The sequence below is a fragment of the Staurois parvus genome, unplaced genomic scaffold (assembly GCF_062004578.1).
Source record: "Staurois parvus isolate SC_StPar_1 unplaced genomic scaffold, SC_StPar_1.0 ptg000678l, whole genome shotgun sequence".
NCBI lineage: Eukaryota > Metazoa > Chordata > Amphibia > Anura > Ranidae > Staurois > Staurois parvus.
The window spans coordinates 313,678-331,143 of record NW_028318474.1 but is presented as its reverse complement, the minus strand read 5'-3'; the positions used below and the strand labels follow the sequence as shown (position 1 = coordinate 331,143).

Below are 17,466 nucleotides of genomic sequence, written 5' to 3'. Positions count from 1 at the left end.
GAGGCAGCAGACTTTGTGATTATGAATATGTGTCAGTCTCAAATCTTTTGGCCAGGGCTGTACACATTCACATGTCAGCCTCGGCTGTAATTTGGCAATTGAGAAGAAAGTATTAGAGCTTCCCTGTAAAGCCTCCCTTGTAAAGACATTCAAAGGTCCTGATACACCATCATCTTCGATGCGATCTCAGCAGTCCCAGCAGATTTGAAGCGATCACCCATGTGATACTATAGTATTCTGCTCTGACTGCCATATAAAAAAAAGGTCATGTAGGGAGGTAACGGGAGAAACATAGGAGCTGGGTCAGCACAGACAGTAATTAGACACATCCCAAAAAGGGATATGATGTGCAATGAGTGGGGGGCTGTGCTAGGGAATTGCCTATCCTTGAAAAGTTCAAGGGCACATTGACAGTAACAAAAAAATCATTTATGGAAAAGAAATGCTGCATTTTTTTAGATTGATGACAGGGAGTCCTCAACTTACCACTACCCTTAATTTATATGTAATATTTGCAGTCTGAGAAAAGTGATTTTCAGACAAAGAATGTAATATAAAATATTTGGGAAAGTAATACTTTATTTTAGAATGTAATATGCAAGTCCCCCGTTCACATTGTGTAGCAGGAATGGAGCATTCCCACTACGCGATTTTGACATGGCGATTTTCACGAAATTCTGTGTCAACCAAAATGGCAGCTCTATGGGCATTTGTTGCTTGAAAAGAAGCTCCTGCTCCTTTTCTGGCGACAATCATGCTATTTGTGAAGACGCGGTTAGCCGCAATTGCTGCGTGATCCTGTTGTGCTATATTCGCGGCAAAATTAATAGCGTTTCGGGTGCCATGGAAGGACAATGGCACACGCGCACAGCACATCGTGCTGGGATTGCCCTGTGATTTGGCATTTTAGGCAGAATCTGTGATTTTGCCCACAATCCCAAATCATGAGATTGAACAGGGCCTAAAAATTAAAAATACGTAATATTTTAGAATGGAATATTTAATAATTTATCATTTACAATGTTATATTTGATCTTTGCAGCCGGATAAAAGTGATTTTTAGATGAACCTACGGTTGACGCAGAATTGTACCTATTTATAGGAAAGAGCTATTGTGGTCACACGTAATCAGAACAATTGATCGGGATGGGATTTTGTAGACACATTGAGCACCCTTGTAATCAGGACATACAAGGGGCTATGTTCAGAACTGAATTTGGGCAGCAAATATGATACCTACCAACAAATTTAGAACAGATGAAAAAAAAAAAAAAGGTAATTTTACACAGTATTTTCTTGTGTTTTAGAAACGGACTTCAAGTTACATTTGTATTCAAGCATCAGCGTTTTTGTTTCAGCCAATAGAAAGCATTAGGGGGGAGGATACCAGCTCTTACTAGCTAAAAAATGACAATATGCATGAAAATACATTGGGTTTGAGCATTTGCATGAGTTTCTTGTCTATGGGGCCAAACATTTTCAAATCTGCCAGAAAAGTAGCTCATGTAGCTTTTGGAGTGTCAAGCGACGAGCTACAGGCACCCGAGCATTCATATGTGAACTGACACCATTTAATTACATAGGAATTGGTTGGATGAAAGTTTTATAGCTGTGAGCTTAGAGCCAGAAAACACTTTGGTGTGATTGAAGCCTTAAAGTGTTACTAAACCCCGGACCCCACATTCACTGTATCTGGTCTCCCCGGACCCTGCATTCACTATATCTGGTCTCCCCGGACTCTGCATTCACTATATCTGGTCTCCCCGGACCCCGCATTCACTATATCTGGTCTCCCCGGACCCCGCATTCACTATATCTGGTCTCCCCGGACCCCGCATTCACTATATCTGGTCTCCCCGGACCCCGCATTCACTATATCTGGTCTCCCCGGACCCCGCATTCACTATATCTGGTCTCCCCGGACCCCGCATTCACTATATCTGGTCTCCCCGGACCCCGCATTCACTATATCTGGTCTCCCCGGACCCCGCATTCACTATATCTGGTCTCCCCGGACCCCGCATTCACTATATCTGGTCTCCCCGGACCCCGCATTCACTATATCTGGTCTCCCACAGTACACACAACATGGAAATGCATTTATTTTAGTAAATATAAAACTGCTAAATACCTTTTCTCATCAGCAGTTAGAGCAGTCATGCGACTTCAGCAGAGCACTGGTTAAAGCTTGTATAAGTTTTCTGGGGCACGTGAAACTCCCGACTCTCTGTATGGACAGTGCTAATTGGCCCTGTGCTGATCACATGCACCCTCCCAAGAAAAAAACAAAACAAAAAACCTCTCTAGCAATACACACCAAACTGAGCATGTGCAAGTGACTACAGATTCAGTCTGTATCAGGTGGACATTTCAACAAGAGGAGGGGCAGAGAAGACCAGATCAAACAGCCTTTTTACACAGTGCAGAGGAATAACCCATGAGGTTCCACAGTGAGTATAACAAGCATGCTTTACTGCATATACAGACTGATTTTACGGCTGTGGGTTTAGTAACACTTTAAATAATAAATGTAAATTGAAATATTACTTTTTTTTTTTTAACATAAGCTACCTGAAGACAGCAAAAAGCACTCGTATACTTATGTCAAAACACCAAAGGCTTGTACTTATACTAGCGTTGCTCTCTGAAAAGCAATCTGCATTTGGATTGCTCTTCAGAGAGCATTTGACAGGCAGTGAAGAGGTACTGTATCATTTCCTCTTTCTGCTTTAACCACTTGACCCTGTGCTAGCATGCTGCAGCTTTAGTTGCATGGGTTGCATTTCCTGCCATGGTGCAACCACTAGTGTAAATGACCCCCTAGGCTCAATGCCACACATGCGCAAATATGCTGCAAGCGTCCCATAGACAAGGCAGAGACCTGTGGAATGTTTTCATGAGCTGTAAGCCATAATCATCACAATTATGACAAATCACGGCTTGAACTATCTTGCTTTGCATGTAATGAGTCTATCTCATATATTAGTTTCACCTTTTAAGTTGCATTACTGAAATAAATGAACTTTTGCACGATATTCTAATTTTTCGAGTTTCACCTGTGTGTTTTTTTCCCCCATTACGATACAGGGACAAGAATTTGAAAGATTACATTTCACTTAATATAGATAGGGTGACAGTCCTCTTTAAACCCAAATATTATATTGCATCTTTCCAATTCTTAGATGTGATGCAGCATTAGTTTCCTTTTTTTAGATTTTTTTCCCCATTTTCACCTGGTGATCCAGCCAGTAAGTCTGTTTTTCCAGCTCTTCAGCATAACGTCAGTAAAAGGGACGAGATTAACCATTAAAATCTGGAAGGGGGGCGGGGCTTACAGTGATCAGCTTTTACCTATGTAAAACCTTTATCCCAGGAGGAGAAAAAAAAACAAAAAAAAAAAGTTTCCTGTAACTGATTAAGTATCAGCTAGAGTTAGACTTTTTTGTGTGTTTAAATCTGCTAGTACATCCAACACTGGACCGACAATGCTGCTGCCCAAAAGTGCCCCCTTTGCTCCTTCATCCACAGTGATGTCTTTCTAATACAGGAGCCATGTTACTGGCAAGATCACCAGAAAAAAGCCTAAAAGAAGAAAATTAATGTAGCCACCACACCTAGTGATTGATAAGCTGCAATAGATTACATTTTTGGCTTTGGAGTTTAATACTGGTTTAAGTTAGGAGCAGTTGAATGGACATGCCGCAAAATGGTAGTCTGCTGTACTCCTGAAGGTTTAAAAAAAGCCCCAGCCAAAAAGGGCTTAACAGTGCAAAACCACATCAACGTCAGACAATAAGACATGGGCCTTTAAGTGGAAATTCATTGCCACAGTCACCAAAGTAAAACAATGAGCATCCCCACACATTCAATAGTTTAATCTCTGGACCTCTCTCTTTTTACAGCATCCTCTATTAGAGACCTCGATCATCTTTTCTTTACACTCACAAAGCTGTAGGGGGCGGCACATGACGTCAGAAGCTTCTCTGAAATAAACGCCCATCGCTAAGTCCATGAGCGCTCATACCATCTTACATCCTCTGTGCATGGATGCGCCCATTATTAATAACAGACATCCATGATTTAGTCCATGAGTGTGCACGGCTTACATCCTTTGCACCCTGACGCTATCAGTCAGAACCTAAATAGCAAGAATGAGCAACACCATGATCTGCATGGTGTTCCCAAAAATAGATGGCAGTTTCAAAGGCTATTTGTTGGGCAACCAGAGGGACAGAATTCAAACTTAGATAAATGCAGTTATCATGGTGCTATATGGCAAGTGGTGTGATATTTGACAGCTAAGCGTTCCCTGAGAACTTCTAGGATGAGCTTCCACTTTTAGGAGCTCTGCTCAAACTCATTAAAATCTGTGCCTGGTTATTACTGGAAAACCATTGCACCTTGCACAACGATACTAGATGAAGCTCAACATTCCTGGCACTGGCTCATTGTTCTTCCACAGTCATGAAATATTTAATGATGATTTCAGAAGTCTCTGTGAAAATACATTTACTGTATGTGTTAGGAAGATATGCTAGGAACTCCAGACCAGTGGCTCTTGACTTTATTTCAAAAGTAAATCATTCCAAAACCTTCCATACCTCAACAGTTAAAAATAAAAGTTTATACATGAAATTCTGGAAGGCTTTGGGTGGGGCTTGGTGTCACAATCGGTGGAAGGATGGGAGATGTGGAGTGGATGGTGGGACTCTGCAGCAGACGTGGTGGTCTTGTAGGGCATGAAGTATCTGGAAGGGTTGAGGAGCACTGTGGGAGGCTGAGGGGCACTGCTGGTGGACTGGAAGCTGTGTAGCAGGCTAGGCGGTACAATGGGTGGTAAGGTGGGATTGTGGAGGCCGAGGGCTCTTAGGGGGCCTGGGAGCACTATGGGAGGTTGGGATCATTATAGAAACTGGGATGCACTATGGAAGGTTAGGAGATCTGCAGCCAAATGGAGGAAGGCCACAGACTGATGGTTGAGAACCACTGCTCTAGACAACCAAATCTTTTCCATATATCAAGTTTCCTATCAAACTCCGAGTTCAAACAAGCATGTAAAGGGTTATGATACGTATTAAAAGAAAGATTATAGAACGTAGTATTTGGAACTTCAAATCAGATGCACACACATTCCTTTGTCAATCATAAACCCGTAAAACAATTATCCAATGGAGCGGGGAAGCAGAAAAACAGTGTGTCATTGAGATACATTATGTGCCAATGTAACCGAACACATTGTGTAACAGAACACCTGAGTCAACAACACCTACTGCTCTTCTTATTTACTGAACAGAGTGCCAATGGAGACAAATATGTTCCCAAGCTGGTCTTAGCTTGTACATACAAGACGGTGTGAAAGCTGGTTGGATTCTAGTTTCATTTGCGTCACCAACACAAATACCCCACAAAACCATAAAATTCTCACACGAGTTGACCAATGGCCTGAACAGGGACCATAAGAACAGTATAGTGTATGAGTCCCATTGGTCCATGCTCTTCACTGATGAGCGTATTCTTATACAGACCATTGCTTGAAACAACAAAACCTACAGGTCATCTTATTTACTGCCAACTGAGACAAATATGTTCCCAAGCTGCTCATAGATTTTACATACAAGAGGGTGTGACACTGGATGAACTTCTAGTTTGTAACCAAGACAAACGACCAACAAAATCATAGAGCAAGGGTATCCAACCCGCAGCCCAACACAAAATTGTAAACTTACTTAAAATGTGGATTTTTTAAACATTTTTTGGGGGGGAATTTTGTGAAAACTCTTTACAATCACGTATTATTTAGATCATCAGTTTTTCGGCAGCACCTATATTTGTGAGAACTATTTTCAAGGATGAAGCACACAAAGAGCAAAACTAGAACCCAAATATCTGACGAGCACCTTCATAATTCACTAAAAACTTCTACACCATCCCTTGAACCAGATATTGATGCATTAGTTTATCAAAAACTGTGTCATATATCGCACTAGATTTTACATTTATAACAAAAAATATTCAAAAAAAAAAAAAGGGGGGGGGAGGCTTTATTACTCAGATAGGTATATTATCTATGTCAGTGATTGTGACCTTGTAATCTACCAAAAACTTTTTCTGCTGATCAGTTCTGTTTATTGTTAATATATATTATGTGTGGCCCCAAGATAATTCCTCTTCTTCCAATGCGGCCAGGAAAAATCAAAAGTTTAAATACCCCTGCCATAGAGCTCTCACCAGCGAGCTGGACAATGACCTGAGACAATGCGGTGTAAAAGTCCTATCGACCCTTTCCCATTGCAGATAAGTGCCTCTTTATACAGACCACCACCTGAGCCAACAACTACAGCCCATCTTATTTATGGGCAGAGTGCCAATGGAGATAAGTATGATCCAAGCTGGTCTTAGATTGTACATACAAGAGGGTGTGAAAACTAGCTTGGCTTCTAGTTGGTCACCAAGACAAAGACCCCACAAATCCATAAACCGCTCACCGAGTTGGCCAATAACCTGAAGCTGACATCACTTTTTAAGAGCTGAAACAATACAGTGTTGAATGTAGAAGTATAGGCAAACATTTTCCCCATTTTAGCTACAGCAAGGGACCCAGTCAGATTTTTTTTTTTTTTTCACCATCTGTGTCCCATTTTGGAGTTTCCCTTCACTTCCTGTCCCATAGCCAAAACAGGAAGCGAGAGGAAAACCCTGCAAATTAAGGGAAACCCTCGGGGAGCTTTAGGTCACCAGAACTAGTGTCTCCATTAGAAGATTTCCCCTCTATTACTGTTCTGGGGACAACCCATAATTTGGGATTTTCTTTACTTCCAATGATAATAGTAAAACAGGACAAAACAGAGAGGGTGAATCTCCTTAATTGGGGCACAGACAGCAATAAAAAAAAAAAAAAGTTTGGCTCTTACTGTAGTTATACTTTAATTCCTACTGACCTTTGTCCATCTTTGGCAAAGTGCCTCCTTATACAGATCACAGCACCCATATAGTATAATGTAGGATCTCTATGTCCATCGAGACCTGCCCAAAGCTGGATGCTACTGAAGAAGACCACCTAAGGTTGTATTCACAGTTTGCCCAATAGGGGCACTTGACAAGCATTTGACTGCTACGAAGCTCCTCTTAGAGGCTGGGTCTGACATTTAACATTGAAACCAAAGGTTCAGAACCCACTTCTGCATTCACTGAACCTCAGGTCACTTCCCATCGGTCCAAGACATGGCCACAACTCAGATGCTTTGCTCCTACATCTAGCGCCCCTGTAGACTCAGCCTCATGGAATCCTTAGTAACTCTAGTGGCAAAATCACTTTACATGTTCCAAAAAGAGGTTTGTAAGCAATAAAGAGAAAACACATTAGCAAACGTAAGGGAAAACACGAAACGGAGGCCGTAACCCAAGAAAGATTTCTAATCTTGAGCTGCCAAATATATCACAAGCCACTATGTGGTTCCATAAGACTCCAACTGCATAACTATAGTGATTTTCATTTTTCCTAAGGTATTCTTTCTCTATTAGTTTTTGTGAGTAAACATCCAAAAAGAGCATAATTACATTTTACAAAAGCTCAATATAAACCATGATAAAAGGTATATAGCACACACTGGTCCTATAGATCATGCCTGACACATTACACACTGGTGTTGATTTACCAAAGGCAAATAGACTGTGCACTTTACAAAGTGCAGTTGCTCTGGAGCTTAGTAAATTAGTAAAAGCTCTGCTGACCTGCATCATCCAATCATGCGCAAACAAAAATGCTGTTTTTTTTATTTTCCTTGCATGTGATTGGGTACTCTTAGCAAATGAGGATTCACTTCGCAAAGCTCTGGAGCAACTGCACCTTGCAAAGTGCACAGTCTATTTGCCTTTAGCAAATCAAACCCAATATACCTGCAATTTGCCATGCTGACAACAACGTGAGGGGATCTTGGAAGTACTGCTGCTGGACCTGTTCAAGTGTACATTAACAAAACCCATTTCTATTAGTGTTGGATAGAGCAGGGAAGGGTTCAACCCCCCCGTCTCCCCCTCCCAATACTGTTTTGTGTGATGTATGCATCCAGAATTGCAACAGGAAGTGAAAGGAAATCTTTAGGGTAGTTACCCTTCTAGACAGCTGTCACCAGAACAGGTTTTCCTCCTGGAAGATTTTCTCTCACTTCCTTTCTTGTGACAATGCAGATATATTTTATTTATTTTTTATTTCCCATCATTTTCTCTACTGGAGACAATGCTCACAGGACCAATATTGGGGTTGAGTCTCCTTTGCAGGACATAGGCACAAACAATAAAAACGTGACACGTCCTAATATTTGACCAATCCAAAAAAAAAAAAAAAAAGTTACATATATACAGTGCCTTGAAAAAGTATTCATACCCCTTGACATTTTCCAAATTTTGTCATGTTACAACCAAAAATGTGAAATGTATTTTACTGGGATTTTATGTGATAGACCAACACAAAGTGGCACATAATTGTGAAGTGGCAGGAAAAAAGATAAATGGCTTTCAAATTTTTTTACAAATAAATATGTGAAAAGTGTGGCAGCATTTGTATTCGGCCCCCTGAATCAATACTTTGTAGAACCACCTTTCGCTGCAATTACAGCTGCAAGTCTTTTTGGAGATGACTCTACCAGTTTGCACATCTACAGAGGTTGTCCGATTGAATGGAGAGCGACTGTGGACAGCAATTTTCAAGTCTTGCCACAGATTCTCAACTGGATTTAGGTCTGGCCTTTGACTGGGCCATTCTAACACATGAATATGCTTTGAACTAAAGTATTCCATTGTAGCTCTGGCTGTATGTTTAGGGTCGTTGTCCAGCTGGAAGGTGAACCTCTGCCCCAGTCTCAAGTCTTTTGCAGGCCAACTTATTTTCTTCCAATACTGCCCTGTATTTGGCTTCATCTTCATATCAACTCTGACCAGCTTCCCTGTCCCTGCTGAAGAAACACATCCCCACAGCATGATGCTGCCACCACCATGTTTCACGGTGGGGATGGTGTGTTCAGAGTGATGCGCAGGGTTTAGTTTTCCACCACACATAGAATTTTACTTTTAGGTCACAGTTCAATTTTGGTCTCATTTGAGCAGAGCACCTTCTTCCACATTTGCCATGTCCCCCACATGGCTTCCAGTAAATGGGACTTCTAATGGCTTTCTTCTTGCCACTCTTCCATAAAGGCCAGATTTGTGGAGTGCACGACTAATAGTTGCTCTGTGGACAGATTCTCCCACCTAAGCTATAGATCTCTGCAGATGTTCAAAGCTTGGGATAATTTATTTTATAACCTAACCCGGCTGTAAACTTCTACACAACTTTATCCCTGACCTATCTGATGTGTTCCTTGGCTTTCATGATGCTATTTGTTCACTAACAAACCTCTGAGGGCTTCACAGAACATCTGTATTTATACGGAGATTACGCACAGCTGGACTATTTACTAATTAGGTGACTTCTAAAGGCAATTGGTTCCACTAGATTTTAGTTAGGGGTATCAGTGTAAAGGGGGCTGAAAACAAATGCACACCACACTTTCACATATTTATTTGTAAACATTTTCAAAAATAATTTATCATTTCCCTTCCACTTGACAATTATGTGCCACTTTGTGTTGGTCTATCACATAAAATCCCAATAAAATAAATTTACGTTTTTGGTTGCAACATGACAAAATGCAGAAATTAAGGGGTATGAATACTCTTTAAAAAGGCACTGTATTACGTTTTGGCATTTCTCTACACAAAGAGATCAGACAACATTAAAATACATCCTCCACTCTCATTAACCTCGGTAGATAATCCCAGAATCTGACTGCAGTTCTCAATTAATTTGCATAGATTTGAATGGCACCCTCAGCACAGCTTCCAAGGTGCTAACATAGTTTTCATGAGACTGTAGATATATACTGTAACTTCGCATCATGTTCAATATAGAGCTGCCTATCTCAAACATTTTACCCTGGAAGAACCCGTTAAAAAAAAAAAAAAAAAAGTTTTGAGGTTTCAGGGACCCCTTGCTAAATCTATTAGATCTACAGCTCATGGTATATTAACATGGTCAGTGAGCTGTAGAAAGTTGTGAATTATATATATATATATATATATATGAATATAAATAAATATAAAAGGGGGGGGGGGGGGGGAACAAAGATCGTGGCATACCTAGAGTATTTGACCCCCAGGAAGGATAGCGTTTCAATAACCCCCCACCCCTGCTCTGCATAACAAAAATATTTTCAGTACTAGTCATGAAATGAAAAACAATATTGGAAGAAAAACAACAGTCAAATGCTCATTTATCAAAGAACCCCCTAGAAACCTCTGAAGGTACCCTAGTGCTCCACTAAACCCTGGGTGAGAAAGGATTGTCTAGAACAGCCGTCTAGAACAGCCTTTTCCAACTTGTTTAGCATGGAGGAATACTTTAAATACTTTTCAATTCTCAAAAAAACCCTGATGACTACACTTCATGGTATGCTAGTGTTTTGGACAATCAGGCCTATTGCAAACAATAAAAACATTCAGTAATAACAAAATGAAACAAACATTTATAAAAGCAATGTCAAGCAAAAGAAACCCAGACTGTGAAAATGTTGGTGTTCAGTGAAGTGTTCCCATATGCTAGTGGTCAATGAGAAAACCTGGTAGTCTGTAAAGACGATCCCCATCACAGATGTGGTAGGTACAAGAAATGCCTCCCTTACAGATTACTAAAAAAAGAGAATAATGGGTATCAAATGGCAACTAAGGAAGAAATTGCTCATTTCCTCAAGGAAACCCATGCAACCTTAGAAGATAACCTATGGTTCAATGGAACACTGGTTGAGAAAGCAAGATCTAGACTCTAAAGCATCCTTCCCTAATCTTTTTACCCCAGAGTAACCTCTAGAATAAGTTTAGATCTTGGGTAAACCCTTATTAAAATCAACTTGTCAGTGTGTAAAATGTCAATCGCACTTGTGCAACTCTCTTACAGTGTTGGTCAGAAGGCCCAAAAGGGTTACTAATCTAAGAGACAGAAATTGTTCATTGCCCAAGAGTCCCCAAGCAACTTTAGAAGACACCCTAGATTTCTAAGGAACCCTGGTTGAGAAAGGATGATCTAGAACAGCGATTTTACAACTTTTCACCCTAGATTTTTCAGGTCTTGAGGAACCTTTATTAAAACCAGTTCATCGAGGGTCAATGGGTAAATAGCCCAACTGTTATTTCCCCCAAAGGAAACCCTAAAATAATTTTCAGATCTCCGGTGGCACCCAACAACCAGAAGAACCTCGACAGAACCCTGGTATAGAAAGGATGATCCTGAACAACTCTAATCAACTTTTGTACCATAGTAAAGGAATTTAATGTTGTGAACTCCTGAGACCCCAATATGGCATCTTGACTGATAACCTGGACTTAGAATAACCCTTTTATGGTTATAAATCTGGCTTTGGTATAGAATCCCATAAATTAATTTTTCATGGATTCAATGGAACCCTGGCTGAGAAGGGATGACCTGGAGAAGCATTCCTCAACCATTTTGAACAGGAGCCCCTAAAATAATTTTCAGGTCTCTGGAAACCCCCAGCAACCTCTGGAGGAGACTTCGCTAAGAGTGTTATCTAGGAAAGCCTTTACCAACCATTTTCATTCACAGAACCCCCTTAAATAATTTTCAAGCCTCTAGGAACCCCTAACAACCTCTAAAGGAACCCCAGGACTCCAAAGAACCCTGGCTTAGAAAGAATGATCTAGAACAACTCTTCTTAATCTTTGTACCGCTGTAGAGTAAAGAAATTTAGAATTGTGAACTCCTGAGACCCCAGTGGGACATCTTCACTGATAACCTGGACTTAGAATAACCCTTTTGGGGGTTTAAATCTGGCTTTGGTATAGAAAGTCCCTAAAATAATTTTTCATGGATTCCGTGGAACCTTGGCTGAGAAGCGGTGATCTTCCTCAACCATTTTACCCCAGAGGAGCCCCTAAAGTAACTTTCAGGTCTCCATGAACCCCAAGGAACCTCTGAAAGGAATCCTAAGAAATGATGGTCTAGAGAAGTCTTTCAACCATTTTCCTCCACAGAAACCTCTTAAAAATTTCTGTTTGGGAGTTTTAAAATTAGATTTATTGGAGAAACCCCTAACATACTCTTCTATGAACCATGGCTGAGAAGGGGCGGTGTATAGAAGTTTTTCTTAACCTTTTCACCCCAGAGGAAGCCCTAAAATAATTTCAGGTCTCTGTGAACCCCCTGGAACCTCTAGAGGAACCCAAGGACTCTTTGTCTAGAACAACTCTTCTCCACCTTTTTACCCTTGTAGAGTAAAGGAATGTAGTGTTGTGAACAGGGGCAGACTGACAACTCATGGGGCCCCCGGGCAATAGGGGATCATGGGGCCCCATGTCCTTGCCGACACTCACAAAAAGCCTATAAAAAAGGTACCAGGGGCATTCATGGGGCCCCCTACTGACCCTGGGCCCTCGGGCAGTGCCCGAGTGCTCGAATGGTCAGTCCGCCCCTGGTTGTGAACTCTTAAGATCCCAGCAGGCCATCTTCACTGATATCCTGGACGTAGAATAACCATTTGGGGGTTTTAAATCTGGCTTTGGTATAGCAATCCATAAATTAATTGTTCATGGATTCCATGGAACCCTGGCTGAGAAGGGATGATCTAGAGCTTTCCTCAGCCATTTTATCACAGAGGAGCCCCTAAAATAATTTCAGGTCTCTGTGAACCCCCAGGAACCTCTAGAGGACTCTGTCTGGAACAACTCTTCTAGACCTTTGTACCCCTGTACAGGAATGTAGCGTAGTGAACCCGAGACCCCAGTAGGACATCTTCACCCATGCCCTGGACTTGGAAGGACCCTTTTGGGGTTGTAAATATCAGTTTATGAGAGGGTTCAGGGAACAACACTGGGTTCTATGTGGTAGAGGAGTTTTCTGAGGATCAGCAGACAATCAGAGGTATTTCCAGGGATCAGATCCATAGGTCCTGGGAACTATTGGACCCAGAGAAGAGCACCTACCACCCTTGGCTGTACAAACATGCCACCAGAGTGGTCCGGGTGTCGGTGTCCCGGCACCTCCCCCATGGTAGAGTGACACCATGGATGAGTGGAGGATGCAGGGTGAGGAGAGGAGCAGCAAAGCAGCAGAGAGGGGGGTGTAAGCAGCACTGAAGACGGAGGGTGCAGGCAGTGCAGGAGGAGGGGCACAGCTGGTGCTACTTACAGCCAGAAGGCACACCGCCCGGGGGCCGCAGCCGTTCCTCCGCCGGGGAGCCCCCATGGCTAGGCTGTCAGGCGGTCCGGGAGCTGGCTCATGCCCTGTGCGCCTCTCATCAGCACAAGCCCCGCTGGAAGAGATGGAGCCTCGGCAGGGCGAGCTGGCTGCGGGGAGGGACGCCGAGCTGGGTCTGGAGGGAGCTCGGGCTGCCGGCCATCGCGGAGCCAAAACACGCCGCTACCGGCCACCGGCTCCGTCTGAGGAGGGAGGACGAGAGGACAGTGACAGCGAGCACAGGGGAGGGGCCAACAGAGAGGGAGGACCCAGAGAGACAGGACCCGCCCACTCCGTGTGTACTGTACGCGGCGAGGTAACGCCCACTTCGTGACGTAACGCGGCGGAGGACCCGAAGGCGCCCAGCGCTGCCCGCTGTGTCATCTTTTCATCGCTGGCGGAGGGGAGGCGGCACCAACAGACAATACATCTGTGGGATCGGATCCATCGTCCGATCTATGTGTGTGTGTGTGTGTGAGCGGGAGCATCGAGCGGAACACGTGTGTGTCTGTCATCGGCCGATCTGTGTGTGTGTGCGGGATCCCTGTCATCGGCCGATCGTTGTGTGCGTGCGGGATCCGTGTCATCGGCCGATCTATGATCGGCTCCCTGAACTGGTCCACGTGTGTATGAAGGGGTCGATGCAGCGATGGGTGGGTGTGCGCGGTGCTGAGGCCGGCCTTCACCTGTGTAGATGGTATAGGACAAAGCTGAGGCCCTTTGCTTGCCTTTCTCCGGCCATTGGGACAGTATTCCCTTCACTGATACCACACACAATTCTGCTGAATTACATCAACAATAGGCCACCATATCTCCCACTGACACCGATCATGAATGATGGGGCACTATCCCTCCCACTGACACCAATGATGGGGCACTATTCCTCCCACTGATACCAATGATGGGGCACTATTCCTCCCCCCACTGACACCAATGATGGGGCACTATTCCTCCCACTGACACCAATGATGGGGCACTATTCCTCCCACTGACACCAATGACGGGGCACTATCCCTCCCACTGACACCAATGTTGGGGCACTATTCCTCCCACTGACACCAATGATGGGGCACTATTCCTTCCACTGACACCAATGATGGGGCACTATTCCTTCCACTGACACCAACGATGGGGCACTATTCCTCCCACTGACACCAATGACGGGGCACTATCCCTCCCACTGACACCAATGTTGGGGCACTATTCCTCCCACTGACACCAATGATGGGGCACTATTCCTTCCACTGACACCAACGATGGGGCACTATTCCTCTCCCTTATACCAAACGTGGCCATGTGCACTACCACTGATTCCAGGAAAATTTCTACTCCTGCTGGCTACAGTCCGGCCCTCCTAAAGTCTGAAGGACAATAAAGTGGCCTTCTGTTTAGAAAGTTTGGAGAGTCCTGGTCTAGGAGAAGATCTATAGATGGGAGGGAGTGTTGGTGTAGAACAGATTGTAGAGTGTGTGGGAGGATTGGAGGGACCACACGGCGTGTACTGTACAGGGATGGGTCGGTGACATAGGAGAGATATATAGAGAGAGAACACGATGTCTGGATGACATTGTACACACAGATGGCAGTTGTAGATAGAGATCTGTGAAGCTGCCCATACACTGGCCGACATCGGGGAGGGGGGATCCCCATCACACTCACCGACTTCTATCAGAGGGACAAAGCCAGGAAATGTTGTCCATCAGCCCCAGTCAGTGTGTTGTGATCATGGCCGCCTGCACTGGCCCCATGCAATGTTCCAGCCAGGCGTGTGTGTGTGTGTGTGGGGGGGGGGGGGTGGTGAATCCTCCATACATCCATGTCACCTGTGTGGATGGAGGAATCTCATAGATTTAGTTTTTTTTCTCGTTCAACCCGCTGGCCAAACCAGAAAACAACAAGCTGTCTATGCTCAGCCTTACAGAGAGGGACATTGTACATGAAGATGGATCATGTTGCTGAACATACACAGAGAGAGATGAAGGAGAAATGGGAAGAGGGATGGATGGATGATTGGTATTGTAAAAAGGAAGAAAGAGATCAGATATTTTAGAGCGAAACACAAATTAAATGATATATATATAGAGAGAGACAGATTATAGATAGATTGTACTTATTATTAGCTGGAGATATAGTGCAGAGATTGACAGACAGACAGAGTGTACTGCGCAGAGGAAGAGAGACTACTCGGAGATATCCTAGATGGATAGAGAAAGATGGGTAATAGATGGATATATAGAGCAGGTATAGAGATGGATAGATAGAGCAGGTATAGAGATGGATAGATAGAGCAGGTATAGAGATGGGTAATAGAGGGATATATAGAGCAGGTATAGAGATGGGTAATAGAGGGATAGATAGGGCAGGTATAGAGATGGGTAATAGAGGGATAGATAGGGCAGGTATAGAGATGGGTAATAGAGGGATAGATAGAGCAGTTATAGAGATGGGTAATAGATGGATAGATAGAGCAGGTATAGAAATGGATAATAGACGGATAGATAGAGCTGGTATAGAGATGGGTAATAGACGGATAGATAGAGCAGGTATAGAGATGGATAGATAGAGCAGGTATAGAGATGGGTAATAGACGGATAGATAGAGCAGGTATAGAAATGGATAGATAGAGCAGGTATAGAGATGGATAGATAGAGCAGGTATAGAGATGGGTAATAGAGGGATATATAGAGCAGGTATAGAGATGGGTAATAGACGGATAGATAGAGCAGGTATAGAGATGGGTAATAGATGGATAGATAGAGCAGGTATAGAGATGGGTAATAGACGGATAGATAGAGCAGGTATAGAGATGGGTAATAGAGGGATAGATAGAGCAGGTATAGAGATGGGTAATAGAGGGATAGATAGAGCAGGTATAGAAATGGATAATAGATGGATAGATAGAGCAGGTATAGAGATGGATAGATAGAGCAGGTATAGAGATGGATAGATAGAGCAGGTATAGAGATGGGTAATAGAGGGATATATAGAGCAGGTATAGAGATGGGTAATAGAGGGATAGATAGGGCAGGTATAGAGATGGGTAATAGAGGGATAGATAGAGCAGGTATAGAGATGGGTAATGGATAGATAGAGCAGGTATAGAAATGGATAATAGATGGATAGATAGAGCAGGTATAGAGATGGGTAATAGAGGGATATCTAGAGCAGGTATAGAGATGGGTAATAGAGGGATATCTAGAGCAGGTATAGAGATGGGTAATAGACGGATAGATAGAGCAGGTATAGAGATGGATAATAGATGGATAGATAGAGCAGGTATAGAAATGGATAGATAGAGCAGGTATAGAGATGGATAGATAGAGCAGGTATAGAGATGGGTAATAGAGGGATAGATAGAGCAGGTATAGAGATGGGTAATAGAGGGATATCTAGAGCAGGTATAGAGATGGGTAATAGACATATAGATAGAGCAGGTATAGAGATGGGTAATAGACGTATAGATAGAGCAGGTATAGAGATGGATAATAGAGGGATAGATAGAGCAGGTATAGAGATGGATAGATAGAGCAGGTATAGAGATGGATAATAGAGCAGGTATAGAGATGGGTAATAGAGGGATATATAGAGCAGGTATAGAGATGGGTAATAGACGGATAGATAGAGCAGGTATAGAGATGGGTAATAGACGGATAGATAGAGCAGGTATAGAATTGGATAATAGATGGATAGATAGAGCAGGTATAGAGATGGGTAATAGAGGGATATATAGAGCAGGTATAGAGATGGGTAATAGAGGGATAGATAGGGCAGGTATAGAGATGGGTAATAGAGGGATAGATAGGGCAGGTATAGAGATGGGTAATAGATTGATAGATAGAGCAGGTATAGAAATGGATAATAGATGGATAGATAGAGCTGGTATAGAGATGGGTAATAGAGGGATATATAGAGCAGGTATAGAGATGGGTAATAGACGGATAGATAGAGCAGGTATAGAGATGGGTAATAGACGGATAGATAGAGCAGGTATAGAGATGGATAGATAGAGCAGGTATAGAAATGGATAGATAGAGCAGGCATAGAGATGGGTAATAGAGGGATATCTAGAGCAGGTATAGAGATGGGTAATAGACGTATAGATAGAGCAGGTATAGAGATGGGTAATAGAGGGATAGATAGAGCAGGTATAGAGATGGGTAATAGACGTATAGATAGAGCAGGTA

The 17,466-nt window shown here is 43.0% G+C and overlaps 1 protein-coding gene across 2 annotated transcripts in view; it reads right to left on the bottom strand.

Moving 5' to 3' along the window:
* Window positions 1-13,520, bottom strand: part of TNFRSF21 (TNF receptor superfamily member 21) — a 180,580-nt gene extending 167,060 nt beyond the window's left edge. Inside the window, exon 1 of one of the 2 annotated variants that reach the window (XM_089652266.1) lies at window positions 13,235-13,520. In XM_089652266.1, the coding sequence (XP_089508392.1) occupies window positions 13,235-13,291 (57 nt within the window). In that variant the 5' untranslated portion in view covers window positions 13,292-13,520. The remainder of the gene's footprint in view (window positions 1-13,234) is intronic. The other variant, XM_089652267.1, reaches the window with a different exon arrangement.
* Window positions 13,521-17,466: the final 3,946 nt, after the last annotated feature.